At 43.3% G+C, this 16,755-nt stretch overlaps 1 protein-coding gene across 2 annotated transcripts in view; it reads right to left on the bottom strand.

The window, feature by feature from the left end:
• Positions 1-12,580: 12,580 nt before the first annotated feature.
• Positions 12,581-16,755, bottom strand: part of FAM91A1 (family with sequence similarity 91 member A1) — a 27,571-nt gene continuing 23,396 nt past the window's right edge. For both annotated transcript variants that reach the window (XM_068396098.1, XM_068396099.1), the window contains one exon: positions 12,581-15,635. In XM_068396098.1, the coding sequence (XP_068252199.1) occupies positions 15,459-15,635 (177 nt within the window). In that variant the 3' untranslated portion in view covers positions 12,581-15,458. The remainder of the gene's footprint in view (positions 15,636-16,755) is intronic.

The raw sequence follows: 16,755 nt of genomic DNA, 5'->3' as shown, positions 1-16,755 counted from the left end.
CATCAGAAGTTGAGCTCCTGTGTGCAGTTTAACCTGTTGTTTCATCACCTGTGAACTCAGCTGGGAGCAAAGAGTGGCTGCAAAGGATGCCACTGCCTCCTCTTCAGTGCCCTGTGGTCCCAGGCCATGGACATGGCGCTCAGCTCTGCCTCTCACCTGGGAGCCAGGTCTGACAACACACAGAAGTGCCCCTCCAAGGGAAGGACATCGCCTGTTCCTAAAGCACCTCAGTCTGCTGAAATAAAACAGATCGCTGCGAGGCCTCAGGTGCATCAGGGAGAAGCTCCACACTCATACAAGCTGTCAAAGCTCACGTCAGATGTGTGTCACCCCTCCCCTTTACACCCATGTTGCTTATACCCCTGTCCACTTTGGCAGAGCTTCTTGAGAAGGACCAAACCAAAGAAATTCAAGCTACTTTTGGTGATAATACCTTTCATTCTGAAAATAACCTGCATCAATTTCCACAGCCTTTTCAAACTGATCTGCTGCAAGGAAATTTGCTTTCGATCGTTTCCCGCAGTTGCTCCAAAGCCGGACGTTTCCAAAGGCAGCAAGCGGCAGAGCTCCCCCTGCACCCGCCACGTGAGAAAGCAACGCGCTCCAGGGACAACGCTTTCGTTGTTCTGCAAAGCAGTACATCAGGAAACGAACCTAATTCACCCCCAGTACCAAACTCCTGTGCCAATCATTCACATCAGGGCAGGAAAGAATTGCACAGGGCTCCCCAAATGCAAATTTTGACCATTTTGGCAGGGTAAAATGAGCTGAGGCTGTAATTGCTCTATAGCCCCAGATAATTCGAGAAAGCACTTTCCTGGGACTGGCCTTCGAAGCCAGGGTACCATTAGGTATCTGGCTACAGGATCATGGCAAGGGGACAAGAGGTATATATCCTCACAGTGGACATTTAAAATATAGAGAAACCATGCTCAAAATGTGGATTTACAATTTCTGCTAGGATTTCTATGAAACCCAAGAGGAAACCTTTTCATCCCACTGCTGTATGTACGTGTCGTGTGTTTGAGAAGTGAGGACAGCAAACTGGTTCATTGGAGCCACCATAAAAAGCCAAAAGCCTGCATTAAATACTCCCAGGTGGGAAGCGATATCCAGGAACACTTCAATGTCACTGGCCATTCCCTCTCCTCCTCCTTCAAACACTTTTTAAAAGAAAAGGCTATAAAAGGACTACAGAAACCAAAGGACCAGGAACACAAACATGCTCAGCCCGTGCACATCTCAACCACAGCAGCCACCCATGTCAGAGTCATCCATGAAGCCACCACCACCAAGCCCCAGCTGGCCACCATTTCAGCCACCCCACTTGCGATCAGGTGAGCTCAGGAGCTGGAGCCACCTTCTTAATAATCCATTATATCAGGTTGAAATCAGCCAGGCTGGACTGGGCTCTGCACAGACAGGTCCCTGCGGAGCAGCTTTGTGCAGTGAGCAAACTCTGCAGGGTGTCCAACCTCTGCAAAGCTCCCCAGGGCAGAAATTTCCTGAGGAACAGGGGACGGAGGCAGGAAGGGGAGGTTGCATCCTATATGTCAATAAATATGCAAAAGTCAAAACTAGTTTGGAGGTAGGAGCCCAGTTCTGCAAAATCTCTTTTTTTTCAAGTTAAGCCTGGCCCAGGAGGATAGCTACAGTCATTACCAGACATACATGAGTAAAAAACCCTTATTTGACAGGTAGACTCATCTGATGAATTCTTTGAAGCATTTGACGGTTTTCTGTCATTTTTGCCTTCATGTGCAACTAAAGTTTGATTGGCGGTTTGAAGCTTGCTGTTAAATTAGCTGCTATTTTTAGACCTTGAGGACCATAATATAGGACAAAGCAAACTTTAAGCAGATGAAACCCGTAAGACCACCCGAGGACAGAGGAAAGGGCGAGCAATACTCCAGCAGAGTGATCAGGCAGCTCAGGTATGCCAGTGTAACTCCCCCATGGGGGCACCTAACCCTAAATTAAAAAAAACGCTATTCCAGAATGATGACTCTGCTTTGAAGCGTGATTACCCTCTTCCCAAGATGCCATTCAATTCCCTGCTCTAGAAAAATTACACTTTATAGTGATTATGATCAGAAAGATTTATTTCAGTGACACAAATACAACAGTTAAAAGGAGTCCATGCCGTTAAAAAAAAATCTTGCTACATTTTTTCCCCCACGTGTAACCCTTCATGTCTTCTAACACTTTGCAAGGCTTCTGCCTACATCAGTCTTAATTTTTCTCATGTATGGAGCAATCATAGAACAGAATCACAGCAACGCTTTGGTTGGAATGGACCTTTAAGATCATCGACTCCAACCATTAACCTAACACTGCCAAGTCCACCACTGAACTATATCCCTAAGCACCACATCTACACGTCTTTTAAATACCTCCAGGGATGGTGACTCCACCACTTCCCTGGGCTGCCTGTTCAATCCTTCCAAGATTAATGGCTGCATACAGCTTTGCAGCTCTGAAGGACTCAGTTATCAGCACATACATTCAGGAGACACAGTTTCTTCTTGCAGAGACAGTACAGCTCTATCAGAGGCACCCATTGGCCATGGCTGCCCAGTGGCCCAGCTATCCCTTCCAACCCCAGGTCCCTGCACAGACCTTTCTAAAGCCATCTGAGATGACAGGACCCTGAGATGTTCAGGAGCAGTTTGGGATGCATTTCATCTCCATCCCTTCTCATCCAGCATGGTAAAGGTGCTGTGGGTGGGAAGGGGAGGTGTGCACAGGCAGGAGCCTCAGCTAACAGGCACAGTGCGGCTCTGTCATGAGGGGAAAACCCTTTCCAAAGAGCTTTTATGTGCTGGAACAGCAACACGGAGCAAGTTATGGGTCTGACAGCAGAGCCAGAGGAAGTGGAGTGGAAAGTGTTGCAAAAGCAATCCTGGCCCAGCAGTCCTGGCATAGAAATGCAGCCACAATAGCAATAAAATTCCTGCGAGTCCCCTCAGTTGTGTGGTACCATCTATCTCTACTCTTCTTCCCCCACAGCCCTGCTAAGAGCCCAGAAGTACCCCACTGTCAGGCTCCTTCCCTTGAATCACCCCACCAGCACTGGTAAGTGATCTCAGCACAGACTAATTTATCTCAGAAGGGGCGATTTTTTCCATCATAGCAACTTTCTTCAGTGGCAGACCACATAGTGTTTAATCAAATTAAACTGATCATCTAAATATTTTAAGAAATCCACCTGAGTTCTTCTCTAGTCAAGCAAATGGAAATCTATTAAGAGCATTAAAAATTAAGGTTTTTTTCTTAAGGTCTAATAAAATCTACACACTAAGAGTCATTTCTTCCTCTCTCTCCTTCCCTCCTCCCACAAAATATTACCTGACTATGTCTGACTGTTAGCCCACAAAAAAGCAAAGCATAACCTGGAGCCCAGAGGACACCTGGCTACAAATGACATATGATAATCCATCATGTCGTGCCACCAGCTTGGGATTGCAAGAAGCCAGCCAACACCTGCCCCACTGCAAGAGCAGCAGGGAATCCAGCCTTGTTTTGCTGGCATTCGATGGTCCAAAGGGGTAGGACACAGAGATGAAACTGCTTTAGGGGACATCTGCTTAGGCTGTGTTGCTTAAGCGGTCCAGGGGTCCCTTTTAAGTGCAAAGGGAGTGATGGGCTTTGCCATGTGGATGTATGCACACTGACTGCAAGCAAGCACAGAGGTCAGCAGTTGGGCTGTTCAAACAGTACAAAACTCATCATCTTTGAGAAAAGGCAATCGTCCAGGCGGGGATGCGGCTTGCAGGCACACCATGCCGATACCTCCCGGGGTCCTCGGTGGACAGGTAGGGACCACTGCTGCGAGCACCACACCGGCACACAGCGAGAAGTCACATCTGCCCTGCAAGCACTCGCAAAGATGAAGTAACCCACGAAGATGATCAGAGGGCTGGAGCACCTCTCCTATGAAGACAGGCTGAGAGAGTTGGGCTTGTTCAGCCTGGAGAAGAGAAGGCTCCAGGGAGACCTTATAGCAGCCGCCTTCCAGTACCTGAAGGGGCCTACAGGAAAGCGGGAGAGGGGCTTTTTACAAGGGCACGTAGTGATAGGACAAAGGGTAATGGTTTTAAACTGAAAGAGGGCAGATTTAGATTAGATATTAGGAAGAAATTCTTTACTGTGAGGGTAGTGAGACACTGGAAGAGGTTGCCCAGAGAAGCTGTGTATGCCCCCTCCCTGGCAGTGTTCAAGGCCAGGTTGGATGGGACTTTGAGCAACCTGGTCTAGTGGAAGGTGTCCACTAGTGGAAGGGGTTGCAACTAGATGATCTTTAAGGTCCCTTCCAACCCAAACCATTCTATGATTCTGTGATAAAAGTGAGGAGCCAAGCCAGGAGTGGCAGTGAGACACTCAATACCTTCACAGCAAGCTCATCCACTCTGCAGATGAAGAGTCAGCCAGGAACAGGGATAGGAGGGAAGAAGGACTGTTTAAAAAAACAAAAGCATATTTTTCTAAAATCAAGAGCTGCTGTGTAGCTGCTCTCACTCCTAACCCAGAAGGAGCAGACACAACAGCATTTCTCTGCAATACATTAGTCTCATTTTTTAAACACAAGACTGCCCTCTGTTGGATTGGAGAAGCCGTGCCTACTGTTTGCATCCTATTAAAACGCTATCAGGCAGCAATTGGTACTTTTCTAGTATCAGCAGGACAGTGGGACCACTGGCTGGGAGTTAAAAATCAGCTTATGAAAAAAGTAACAGTTTGTTCTGCATCCTAAGAAAGCAGTATCTAGATTTTTCCCTTCATAAACAAAGCAGCTGTTCTGCCCAACTCAGAGCAAGGACCATACACAATTCTTCTATGCGGGATGCTGATTTTTTTTTTTTTTTTTTTCCTAATTGCAGGCTACTTAGTTTCTTTCCATAATATGCAGCTATTTATATGAATTATACTAGTTACAGCAAAGAAGCGGATACCACTTCACAGTAATGACACACCTGGTTCAGAGCAGGGACCGAGTGCCCTGCAGACATCTCCCTTCTGCAGGGGAAACAGGATCCATTCATTGTACACATACAGGCATCTCGGGCCCATGAAGTTCCCTTTCAGCAAATCAGCACTTTCTATCCAGGACTGCTTGTAAAAAGTTCCCAACCAGTTCTAATTTAGCTGGTCTAAAGTGCACGTTTACACAAAGTGTGCAGAGAAGGTGTCCACACACTGCTTCGCACAGGTGTCTCCTTTGGCACAAGGGGATCCACCTGGGTCTGTTCTCACTCACCGCCTGCCATCAGTTTCCAGAAGCAGAGGCTGACTCAGGCACTCCATGTATTTAAGCAGCCTCATGGGTACATTTTGTAGCTGAGGTCTCCCCTGCTGCTGGCTTTGGACAGGGCAGGCTGGCTTTGGATGGAGCAGGCTGGCTTTGTCCAACTCACCTCACTTAAAACAAGCTCAGCGACATCCCCAGGAGCTACTGGCTCCATCAACTCACTCTGCAGGCTTGACATAGATAAAGTCATTATTGCAATGCATGAACTTAAGACAAAAGATAATCTCCAGACCATCCTGTCCAGAGGAACTGGCACCATTTTATTTTATCTTGCTTCACTCATACCTCACAGCACCTTCACCTCCTGGACAGCTAGACTGAAGACAAACATACAGAGAACTCCAATTATAGATCCTGCTGTTTAATAATGGATTTGAGATGCATCCACTCTGAAGACTAGAAATGAAAACACAATATATCCTTCTCCCTTCTGAAACATCACATGTGTTACCATGGATAAACCTTCAGTTTCGTCACTGACGTCTATTCGGTCCCCTCGAGGCACATTCTGCATAGCTCATCAGTTCTCTAGGAAGAGGGCAAGAAATGTTGGTCCAATGGAGAATATGAGCCAACATAATCAGATTTGTTAGCTAAAGCAACTAATACTTTAGAAACTGCCACATGGAAATTCAACTAACAATACTTTATCGGACTGCCTTGGAAGCAAGTGCCAAGGAAGAGAGCTCTCTTTGGTAATTCACAAGGTCAGGAATACAGAGACAGACTAGAAAAACTGCCAGCCAGGATCGATGCAGAGCAAGAAGTGCAAGGAACGCTACAAAACCGAGCTTCAGCTGTCTTTCGAATACAAATCCCAATTTATTTCCAAATCAAATGGCTATGCGAGCACTGTCAGACTTGCAAGGCACTTGAGGGAGTACCAGGACCAAAAGAGAGGATTCTCCATGCTGATTTTCTATCTATGCATTAAAAAGACATTTCAAACTCACTCTTCCACCCTTCCATTCACAATTATAAAAAAATCTTATGTAAACAGAGTTGGGCTAAGACAACGTCCCTCCCTTTGTTTCCAAGGTGTCCCAGACCCAGATTCCCCAGGTTGCTCAGACACTCGAGTCTCACACAGTTACTCAGCACTGAACCACCTTTCCATAGCAGGACTCGAGTCCTTCAGGAAAGCTGAGTTAGAGTAACTCTGCCCTTGTTGGGTATACAACAAACATGAATGTGAACCAGTTGCATGTAAGGAGTAACAAAGTCCTACAACCCATCCTCTCTCAAGAGGTTCCTGGCTCTGCTTCAAAAGCCAGAACTTGGCCAACCTGGAGCTAACGCTTAGCCTAAGAGACACTGTCATATATGGCCATGCTTATGGAATGAACTAATTCATTACAATTGATGAATGTCATTCATCATATGAATATTTGCCAAAGGCTTAGTCCTGTTATTTAGATAGTTTTATAAACAGATACGTGATATTCTGCAAGGCACATTTTAACCAAGTCTATTTTCTGAAGCCTCTTTATCCAGCAAGGAAAGCTCTGCCTGTTAATTATATAAAACTGCCTTACTTAGTAGTGTTCACTAGCAAAGAACATCTACTTGAATAACACTTTTAATAAAAAAAAAACCCAAACCAAATCCACTGTTTTTTCCTGTTGCTGGGAGTCAAGACGATAATAAGAGAAATGCTGACACCTACAGGGCAAGACATTTGTGTGTCCAGAAACCTCAGTCCAGTAAGTCCTACTGCATCACTCACACCGTATGGTCCAGTTAAGCATATGATTTAAGAGTATGACAGCTACTTGGTCTGATTTAATTTAAAAACTGATTGGGGTTAATACCTCATCACTCCTTTTAAAATGTGTTTTGTTTTCATACATCAGGAGAAAATACAATCCAGGCCAATTCATGTTGATTGTTTCAAAGAGTTCAGAGAGCTGGAAAAACAAGCCATGAGAGTACTTTCCAATTCTATTTCTACTCCCTGCTTCCCAGTCTGCTCACATCCTCGGCACCTATTATTTCTGTGTCTGACTTCTTTCCCAGTTTTTTGGGGTAGGAATGGTCCTTGACGACTTGTAATTAAGAGGTGCGTTTCCATCTCTCTGTTCTGTAAGAGTGAGCTCCAGGATATAACAGGTCAGACAGACACTTCCCCCTTCTCCCAGCACTTTTTCTAGACTATTATTCCTTGTCCCTTCTCACCATTAGCTTCTTCACATTTCCATTTCTGTTCCCCAGTTGAATATATTCTTTCTATCGCAACAACTCTTTCCAGTCAACAACGCCGGGCCAAGACTCTATTCGCTAAACCTCGTGGCTTATATACATGCTACACGTGTCACAGGCTATACATGCTACAGAACAGCTTACAAATCACTGCGAGTTCAGCATCGATGTCACATCGAATGTTTTATTTCTGACAACTGACTTAATTCTTCCCATTGTTTCTAAATCTCTTTCCAGGACCAGGGACCCCACTGTCCTGCAGCTTTTCACAGAATCAGTCAGGTTGGAAGAGACCTCTGGGATCATCGAGTCCAACCATTGCCCTTACACCACCCTGTCAACTAGACCATGGCTCTAAGTGTCATGTCCAGTCTTTTCTTAAGCACATCCAGAGATGGTGACTCCACCACCTCCCTGGGCAGCACATTCCAATGTCTAATAACCCTTTCTGAAAAGAAATTCTTCCTAATGTCCAACCTGAACCTCCCCTGGTGAAGCTTGAGGCTATCTCCTCTTGTCCTATCGCTAGTTGCCAGGGAGAAGAGGCCAACTCCCACTTCACTACAACCTCCCTTCAGGTAGTTGTAGACTGCAATAAGGTCACCTCGGAGCCTCCTCTTCTCCAGGCTAAACAACCCCAGCTCCCTCAGCCGTTCCTCGTAGGTCAGACCCTCCAGACCCTTCACCAGATTGGTCGCCCTCCTCTGGACTCGCTCCAACACCTCAACATCTTTCTTGAAGTGTGGGGCCCAGAACTGGACACAGTATTCAAGGTGCAGCCTCACCAGTGCCGAGTAGAGAGAGATGATCACTTCCCTAGACCGGCTGGCTACACTATTCCTAATAGAGGCCAGGATGCCATTGGCCTTCTTGGCCACCTGGGCACACTGCTGGCTCATGTTTAGCCGGCTGTCGATCAGCACCCCCAGGTCTCTTTCCACCGGGCCGCTTTCTAATCGCTCTTCCCCCAGCCTGTAGAGCTGCATGGGGTTGTTGTGGCCGAAGTGTAAGACCCGGCACTTGTTCTTGTTGAACCTCATGCCGTTGGTCTCGGCCCATCTATCTAACCTGTCCAGATCCCTCTGTAGGGCCTTCCTACCCTCCAGCAGATCGACACTCCCACCCAGCTTGGTGTCATCTGCAAATTTGCTGAGGGTGCACTCAATCCCTACGTCTAGATCATCTATAAAGATATTGAACAGCACCGGCCCCAGAACTGAGCCCTGGGGAACACCGCTAGTGACCGGCCGCCAGTTGGACTTTGCCCCATTCACCACCACTCTCTGAGCTCGGCCATCCAGCCAATTTTTAACCCATCGAAGAGTCCACCCATCCAAGCCCTGGGCAGCTAGTTTGTCTAGGAGGATGCTGTGGGAGACAGTGTCGAATGCCTTACTGAAGTCTAGATAGACTACATCCACAGCCCTGCTCTCATCTACTAAGCGGGTCACTTGGTCATAGAAGTAGACCAGGTTGGTCGAGCAGGACCTGCCTTTCATGAATCCATGTTGGCTGGCCCCGATGCCCCGATTGTCCTGCGTGTGCCGTGTAATGGCACTCAGGATGATCTGTTCCATTCCATCTTTTGAAGAATGATGCTTACAAATTGAAGAAAGAACAAAGTAGTGTCTTGCCAAGCCAAATCTCTCAATCAGAACCCGTGTCTGAACCCATGTCTGAATTCAGCAGCTTCTTGGAAGTAAAGGCCCAGATAACTCATAGAAATTTAGAGCTATTGATGTATGCAATGCTGCCCTTCAAACAGATGGAGCAAGCGGCAGACTTGTGGCGAGGGTAAAAGCCCATGTGTAGTGTGATGGAGAACAGAAAAACGGAGGTCCTCTCACCCCCATATGGGATTTTATGCAATAACTGCGATGAAAGAAAGATTTCAGCTTTCTAAAGGCTTTAGAAAAGGAAAAACCCACATGAACATTATTAATATTGGGAAAGACAAGCAGAGGTTGAAGGTTAGATTTTGCATAAGTCTGAAAAGCACAGTGTAAAGCGACCAAGAGGGACATGTAGGCTAGCTGCAGGTAAAAAGCTGAGGCTGCAGCACAAAAACTCTCAGGAAACAAAACGTCAAGGAGAATACGGGCATCACAGAAAATGTGATAGATTTTCTGTCTGTAGAAAGCAAGCAAGCAAAAGCTACAGCCCAGGAATAACAAGTTCAAGTCCTATGATGGTAAAAGCATAAAAGAATAAAACCCTTATCATTTACAAACGAAATGGCAAATAGGCTGAAACAAGACCAACACAGAAACCACTGTTCTCAAGTGATATTATCATTGATTTGTACAACGCAGAAGCAATTCAGAAGACACAAACAGAACAACTTATGAAAGCCTTGCAACAGATCTCTTACCAGTTTCTCACAGTGTCTTTTTTTTTCAGCTGGGATGTTTCCTACAGGCACATTACATCTAGAAATAAAGGATGCAGCCAATTCATTAGTATTTCCCTCTTTCATATGGGGAACAAAAACCCTGAACACAATAGGACAGAAAAGTCAATAAAAAAGCAGCCACTGCTGAGGTTAGGAAATCAGGTTAGCTGCCCGGTAACCACTAAAGAACCTTCTGGTATTGACCTACATAACAGAGCCACAAAGGAAAACTCACTACTGCTAGACAGCCACAGCTGAAGCAGTGTTGGGGGTTTCTCAGCAGCAAAACTCACACCCAGAGCTTGAGGCCACAGAAGCCATTCAGTGCTGCTGGACGAGGAAAGCAGTAAATTCCCCCATACCAGACACCAGCAGGTAAGAGAGAACCTGGAAGCACATCAATAACTTCCAAGTTGCTGCCGTGACATGCCTCCTTGCTACTATTCTCAGCAGCATCACCTTCCTGCTTTGTAGCATTTGATCACCCCCATCTTCATTCATCCACCCTCTCCTCCTCCAAGGCCTCAGTCCTCAGCACTTTGCTGCTGCCCCAGGCTCTAGCCCCAGTCTTCTTGCTGTCATTAAGTTTTCTTGTCACTGGCTCATTTGCTTCTGCAAAGCAGTTGGTATCACACAAACACCAGTTTCACAAAAATGTGTTGTGCTGTAGTACTGGCTGTATGTTCTGCTATACTAGTGTTCTCCAAATCCACAATTCAAATTTTGTCTAGCATTCAGCCCTGCCATACTTAAAAACAAGTTATAAAATACATGGAGTGATTTTATACACAAGGAACATAGAATAATGGAGGTTGAAAAGGACCTCAGGTGATCTGTAGCCCAACCTCCTGCTCAGAGCAAGGTCACCTCCAAGATCAGATGAAGTTGCTCAGGGCTTTTTATCCAGACTTGTTTTTTAAAGCCTCCACGTATGGAGGCTTGTCCTGGTTTGGCCCAAACCAGGCCAATTAGTCTTAGAGAAACCAAGGTCACTGCTAAATTCCTCACTGCTTACGAGTGAAGAGCCGAAGGGGGTTGTACCTGCAGGGAGGAGTGGACGGGGCAGGTGACCCAGGATTGACCGGCAAGGTATTCCATCCCATACATGTCATTCTCACTTTCCTGCTTATCACTAACCCACTGCTTCCTGGAGGTGGGGCCCAGGAGGGAGGGGCACTCCTGTCTCCCACTGATTGGTACCAGCTTTGCCAAATCTCCAGTTAAAAGCCTGCAGGTGTGATGGCAGGAGAGCTATTGCATTTTGCCCTCTGCCCGTGCTGGGTGGAGCTACTGCATTTTCCCCTCTGCTTGTGCTGGGGGGAGCAACTCTGCCTGAGGAGGATTTCCAAGCTCTTGATCTTGGTTTTGTACATATTTGTATATATTTGGTTATTTCTATTATTATTGTTATTATACTCTTTTTCATTATTATAGTTTATTAAAACTGTTTTAACTTTTCAACCCATAAGTCTCTCTCCCTTTTCCCTTTCCCTTTCCCTTGGGGGGGTGGGGGAGAGGGTTAACAGAGAGCATCTGCCACCTGGTTAATAGCTAGCCCAGCTTTAAACCGTGACAAGGCTGCACACCACCTCTGGGCAGCCTGCTCCAGTACTTTACTGTCTTAATTGCAAAAAAAGCTTTTCCTTACATCCTTTGCAGGGAAAAAAACAACCAAACCAACAAATAAGCAATAGTAAGAAATTATATTGCTGTGGTGCAGAAAGATAGCAGGAGAAAACATAGGTCATCTGTGCACTTATTTTGAGGTTCTCTCATCATTCTGCTTGGACTTGTAATAGTTTTTTGAGTGGTTGGGGGAGCAGAGGGAAAGCCAAAGATGGAGAGTGGGAAGCTTGAGATACAGGACACAGATCCATAAAGAAGAGACAACAATTAAACAAATTATGTCTCCATTAATTTGCAGGAATTCAATGTAAGTATTCATTAAAGCTGTCATAAACCAATGCCTCCATCATCCTACTGGCATAGTATTCAAGTCGAAAAAAAGGCTTTGGGGTGGGGAAAAAAATATACATATATAGTTACATACACATTCTCAAGAAAATCTGAGATAGAATAAAGGAAGATTTAAACCCAAGAAGGTTATTAGGTTTCTTTCACCACCTATGTCTGTATTTCTTCTTTATATTGCAATCAGACTCTCTGTAGTTATACTGCTAACATGAATCCTGGGCCTGGATTACTTTAAAGAAACAAATGACAGTTTTGGTCTCGTTTCTTCCAAGTTCTCAGTCAAAAATGTCTTTAGGCAAGAAAAGGGATATGACACCACTTACACTAGTACCTTCAAATATCCAATATCAAACACTACGGGTTTAGACTGTGCCTGAAAGAGGAGACAGAGCATACCTCATCCTCCTGTACTTCCCATTCTTCTCAGAGGTTAAGCATATGGTATGGAGAAGACTACAATAAAATAAGAGGTTTCTATTGCTAAAATGGCATTTCTGCAGAACTGCAGACATACGGGAAAAAGATACTTTGATGACATTTGGTAGTCTTGAGCACTACAGTGACAGAGTGACAGTTTGGTGCTGTGCCCAAGAAGAAAACTACTGCATGTGAAGTATTCTGCACATGGTTTGACCTATACCACAGTTTATTTGTAAACAACTGTTACATGTGCCAATAATTTAACTGAACACAGACTTTGTACAATTCAATGTATAATATTAACAGTGTCACACTAGAAGAGTGCAACTGTATTCGGTTACAGTCATACTTTAAAACCTTCAAAACACAAACCGTCTGAAACATTGAACGAGAAAGGAAAACTTGAGAACAATGATAGAAAAAAGAACTTGAAATAATAAGTCATGATCAAAAAAACTGAAAACAAACATAGCACACACTTTCTATTTGACTCCTGAACATCTTCAGGTATATCCATCAAGAATGAACACTACTTGGGTTGTGCCAGAGCACAAAGCCAACCTCTCTTCTACAAGTTAAAAATCTTGCTGAAGACAGAAACTTAAAATAGCTTTACAATGTGTACTGCATGTGATTTTTCCCCACTGTCAATAAAACTACCTGAAGAAAAGAAATTGATGTAATTTGTTTTTATTTGCAATACAATATAAAATAGATTCTTTTGGTATGAAGATCTTCCAGATCTTATTTTTATACCACATTTAAAACAAAAGTCACATACTTTGAATAAAGCCTCTGGACCATCCCAAGCACTGGCGCTGTAGTCGAGTTTCAGGTATTTTAGGGACTTCTTTGGTTGCAATCTACTCTGTAAACTTCAGATACGCAGACTCAAACATTTAAACTCCTAAACTAGTGCTGAAGCACCTAAATTAGAGTGGCTTGAGTTCTAAAAACTGCAACATATCTGCAATTCTCACCATTAACTGTAAGAGTTATGGGTATTAAACTCTGAAGAGCAGACTACTTTTATTTAGAAACTTTAGACAACCTAACAACAAAGGGTATCCTTCACTTAGTAACACTGAAGAATATGCAGTGAGAACAAGAAATTTTCATACATTTTCAAAGTTCCATACAACTTGTGCTAACATCATTTTACATACTAATATAGACAGTGCATGGCAAAATTCGATACAATATGCCAAACTATCTCATCTACTACAGCTCACTGTAGCACTTAAAGTAACATCTATAGTACTGAAAGTATTAAGTCATCGCCTACTGCTTAATTTCTCTACAGTGCTAGATACTGGCTTAATTTCCACATAATTCTCACAGTAAATGTGTCCTCTGCCATTTCCACCAGACTGACATCCAATTCCTCTTTAATTTCTTTTGAAGGAAATAAGGCAACTCTCCACTATGGAGAGTGTGCACATTCAGTACAAAAGACACTGTAGTTTAAATTATCAACTTTATATCGATAATCTAGCTCTGTACGCAGAATACTAAGTTCAGATGGTGTTGGTAAAATACAAAACCAAAACAGATGTAAGAAAGCAGCACTGAGCAAACTGAAGTACTGAAGACTTCCAGTTTCTATAGAGCGCAAGTCCCACACTTATACTTTAGGAATGTATATAAGCAAAGGAAAAAGAGAATGGAATTTTCACAGTTGTAACTGAAGCCACTGCATTATCCTATCATGGTATGTTTGTACTTTTCAAACTTCAGTCATGTTTTTCCTTACAGCCATACAGAACAGAATATAAACCCAAATGTTGCCATTTTTCTCCTTGCTGTTGTCCAGCATCATCTACGCTGGACCAGATTCTTGGTCCATTACGTATCATAGGCTAGTAACGACAGGATAGTTAAGTCTCATTTTTAATTATGACTATTTAAAACAAGGCAGTTCCAGTAAAGGAGAGAGTTGGCAGAGTACTTTAGTCAGCTGGGTTAAAAGTCTTAACATTTTACACCTCTTGTTCTCCTCGTGTGCTAAATGGGACAGACTTTTTTTAAGCTGGCAAAAAGTTGTTAATGCCTAATATAAACCAAGTGAAATCATGCTACATAAAATCATCCCCTACAAATAGAGCTAGAACATGATTTTAGATGAAACACTGTTAATGTTTGTCATAATCAGCAGCTAATGGTTCAAGGATAACAGATTCAGAGAAGTCTCTGCTTACACTCCCTCTGCTGTCATCTTCCTTTGCTAATGACTGTCACGCTAAAAATCAAGAGCTCTGTTCTTTCAAACATTAATCAACAGGACAGATTTAGTTGTCTACCTTAAACTCAATTTATGACATCAGGAGTTTTACCACAGCAATCATCACCAGCTTCAAATAACAACAAGGGACTAACCCAGTGTGATCAAGTCTCAGACACTCCTGGGTTCATACAAAGAGCAAGACAAATCTATTACCATGAATAACCCCATGAACAGAGCCGACCACTTCAGCTCTTCCATAATTCCGCACCTTCATCAAATTCTGCCACAGATGAAAGTGCACCACTCTTCTTCTAAGTGGCCTTAAGTCATCAGCAGGCCTTCGAGTCTGCACTAACTCAGCCTCCTGTAAGCATCAAATCTCTTTCCATTGTACTCATTTGTCAAGGCCTCAGTGTTAAGCTGACTACAGAATTCAACAATTCTTAATGCCCCATATCACCATGATACTTTTTTTAAACAGTTGGTATCACTGAGCTTTCAGAGGAAGAGCGAAATCTCTTACCTTTTATACAGAAAGATTTTCAGTAATACAGTACAAAACTAAACAGAATTTATGTCTGAGTAACGAACATAGAAAACTACTATTGCAATTTTGTGGTGACAGCATAGAAATTTAACAATCATCAGAAAGCCTAGAAAGGGCATGTTTAGTTATAAAAGAAAGATTGTCTCAAGATAAAAACAGTGCTGACAGCTAAAAAGCACTCTGTTGCAGCAAGATACGCAGTAATGAGTAACAAGTTCTAGACGGTTTAAGCATTTCCCCAATACTGCAACACAACACATTTTTGTAAAGCTACTTTTACATGGGTTATGCTGCAGCAGCAGTACACTTCTTAGTGGTTGGCACTAGGAATTAACCGTAATAGAAGAAAGGCATTTAGTGATCAATGCATGAGAATCCCTATTTGACCTGTTCCTTAGATGTGTTTGAAAAAAACTGAAGAAGGGGACCATCCGTTCCACTCAGATAATACACCTTCTTTGAACACGAGATTCTTGGCAGGAAGTGGAACACCCATATCTGCAGAAATAGACTGTAAAAGTGAACCTGAAGAACCAGCATCATGGAGCTGATCCAGTGTTGAAATACCTTCCTAAAAGCAAAAGGAAGAAAAAATAGCATCTTAAAAACAATACAAACACTGAAGGATTTAACAGGTAGAATATGACAGGCTAATCTAATCTGCAAATATACTTAAATGTTTCTAAAGTATGTTATTTTAATCCAATAAATACCAAATCATTAATGAAGTAAGAACAGAATAAAGAAAGGGAAGCATGAACTAAGCATACAGTTGCCTCAGTTGCATCTGTGCATGCATTATTTGGCTTCCAAGAAACCTTCAGGGGAGTTTGAGGCTTAAAATTGAAGGAAAGGAAAGGCCTAGCAAAATGAATGTAAGAAATAACATACTGCTATTTAATCCCATACTGTGCTAAGAGCTATGCATATATTTGGAGGCACTGACTTGATCATATTTTGAGTAGTTTTATGCCCCAGAATTTTGGTTTTCCAAGCTTAAAAATCACTTCAGCACCTTCTCTTTTTCTCTCTATACAGACCATCATCAAGAGAAGTGTACCTCAGAGATAACATCTAAGAGATTAGGACAGGAATCACATGAGATTGATTGACAGATGGTTTCAAGGCTTCTAACCTACTGGGAATCTCCAACATTCCCCTGAGGAAGCAGTTTCAGGGTCACACCATCCATAACACTACCTAGTTAAGCAACCTGCAAGTTTCTTACCTTACTGAAAAGATAGAATTTTAGAGAAAAGCATCATAGGACATAAGCAGCTAAGCAGATTCCATGCTACATGTGGACATGCCTTGCTAGCATACTCTTCCATGCAGAATTATAGCTGCCTGCAGACCTGGCATTCCTCCTTGCTTGCCACACGAGACCCCTATTCTCTATCTATGCTCTTAAAAAAATCCTCCCAGAGTATGCAGTTTTACATATTTATACTCATTCAGCACCAAGTAACTGGTATGAAATACATGTTAATGTATTTTATTTTTTCCTAAGGGGACACAGTTGACTTGAAATGCAGATAAAATCTCAAAAGATTAGCATATCTATGGTTTGCAGTACATCTCCCTAACATATGTAAGAAGCAACCAAGTAACCAGCAGAGTAGGCTGTGTTACAACAGGAGAAGTAAAGAACAATTTTGCTGTGCAAGTCCCATAAAAAAACAATGAACTAA

The sequence above is a fragment of the Nyctibius grandis genome, chromosome 3 (genome assembly GCF_013368605.1).
Source record: "Nyctibius grandis isolate bNycGra1 chromosome 3, bNycGra1.pri, whole genome shotgun sequence".
Taxonomy (NCBI): domain Eukaryota; kingdom Metazoa; phylum Chordata; class Aves; order Nyctibiiformes; family Nyctibiidae; genus Nyctibius; species Nyctibius grandis.
This window is presented reverse-complemented; position numbering and strand designations above follow the sequence as displayed.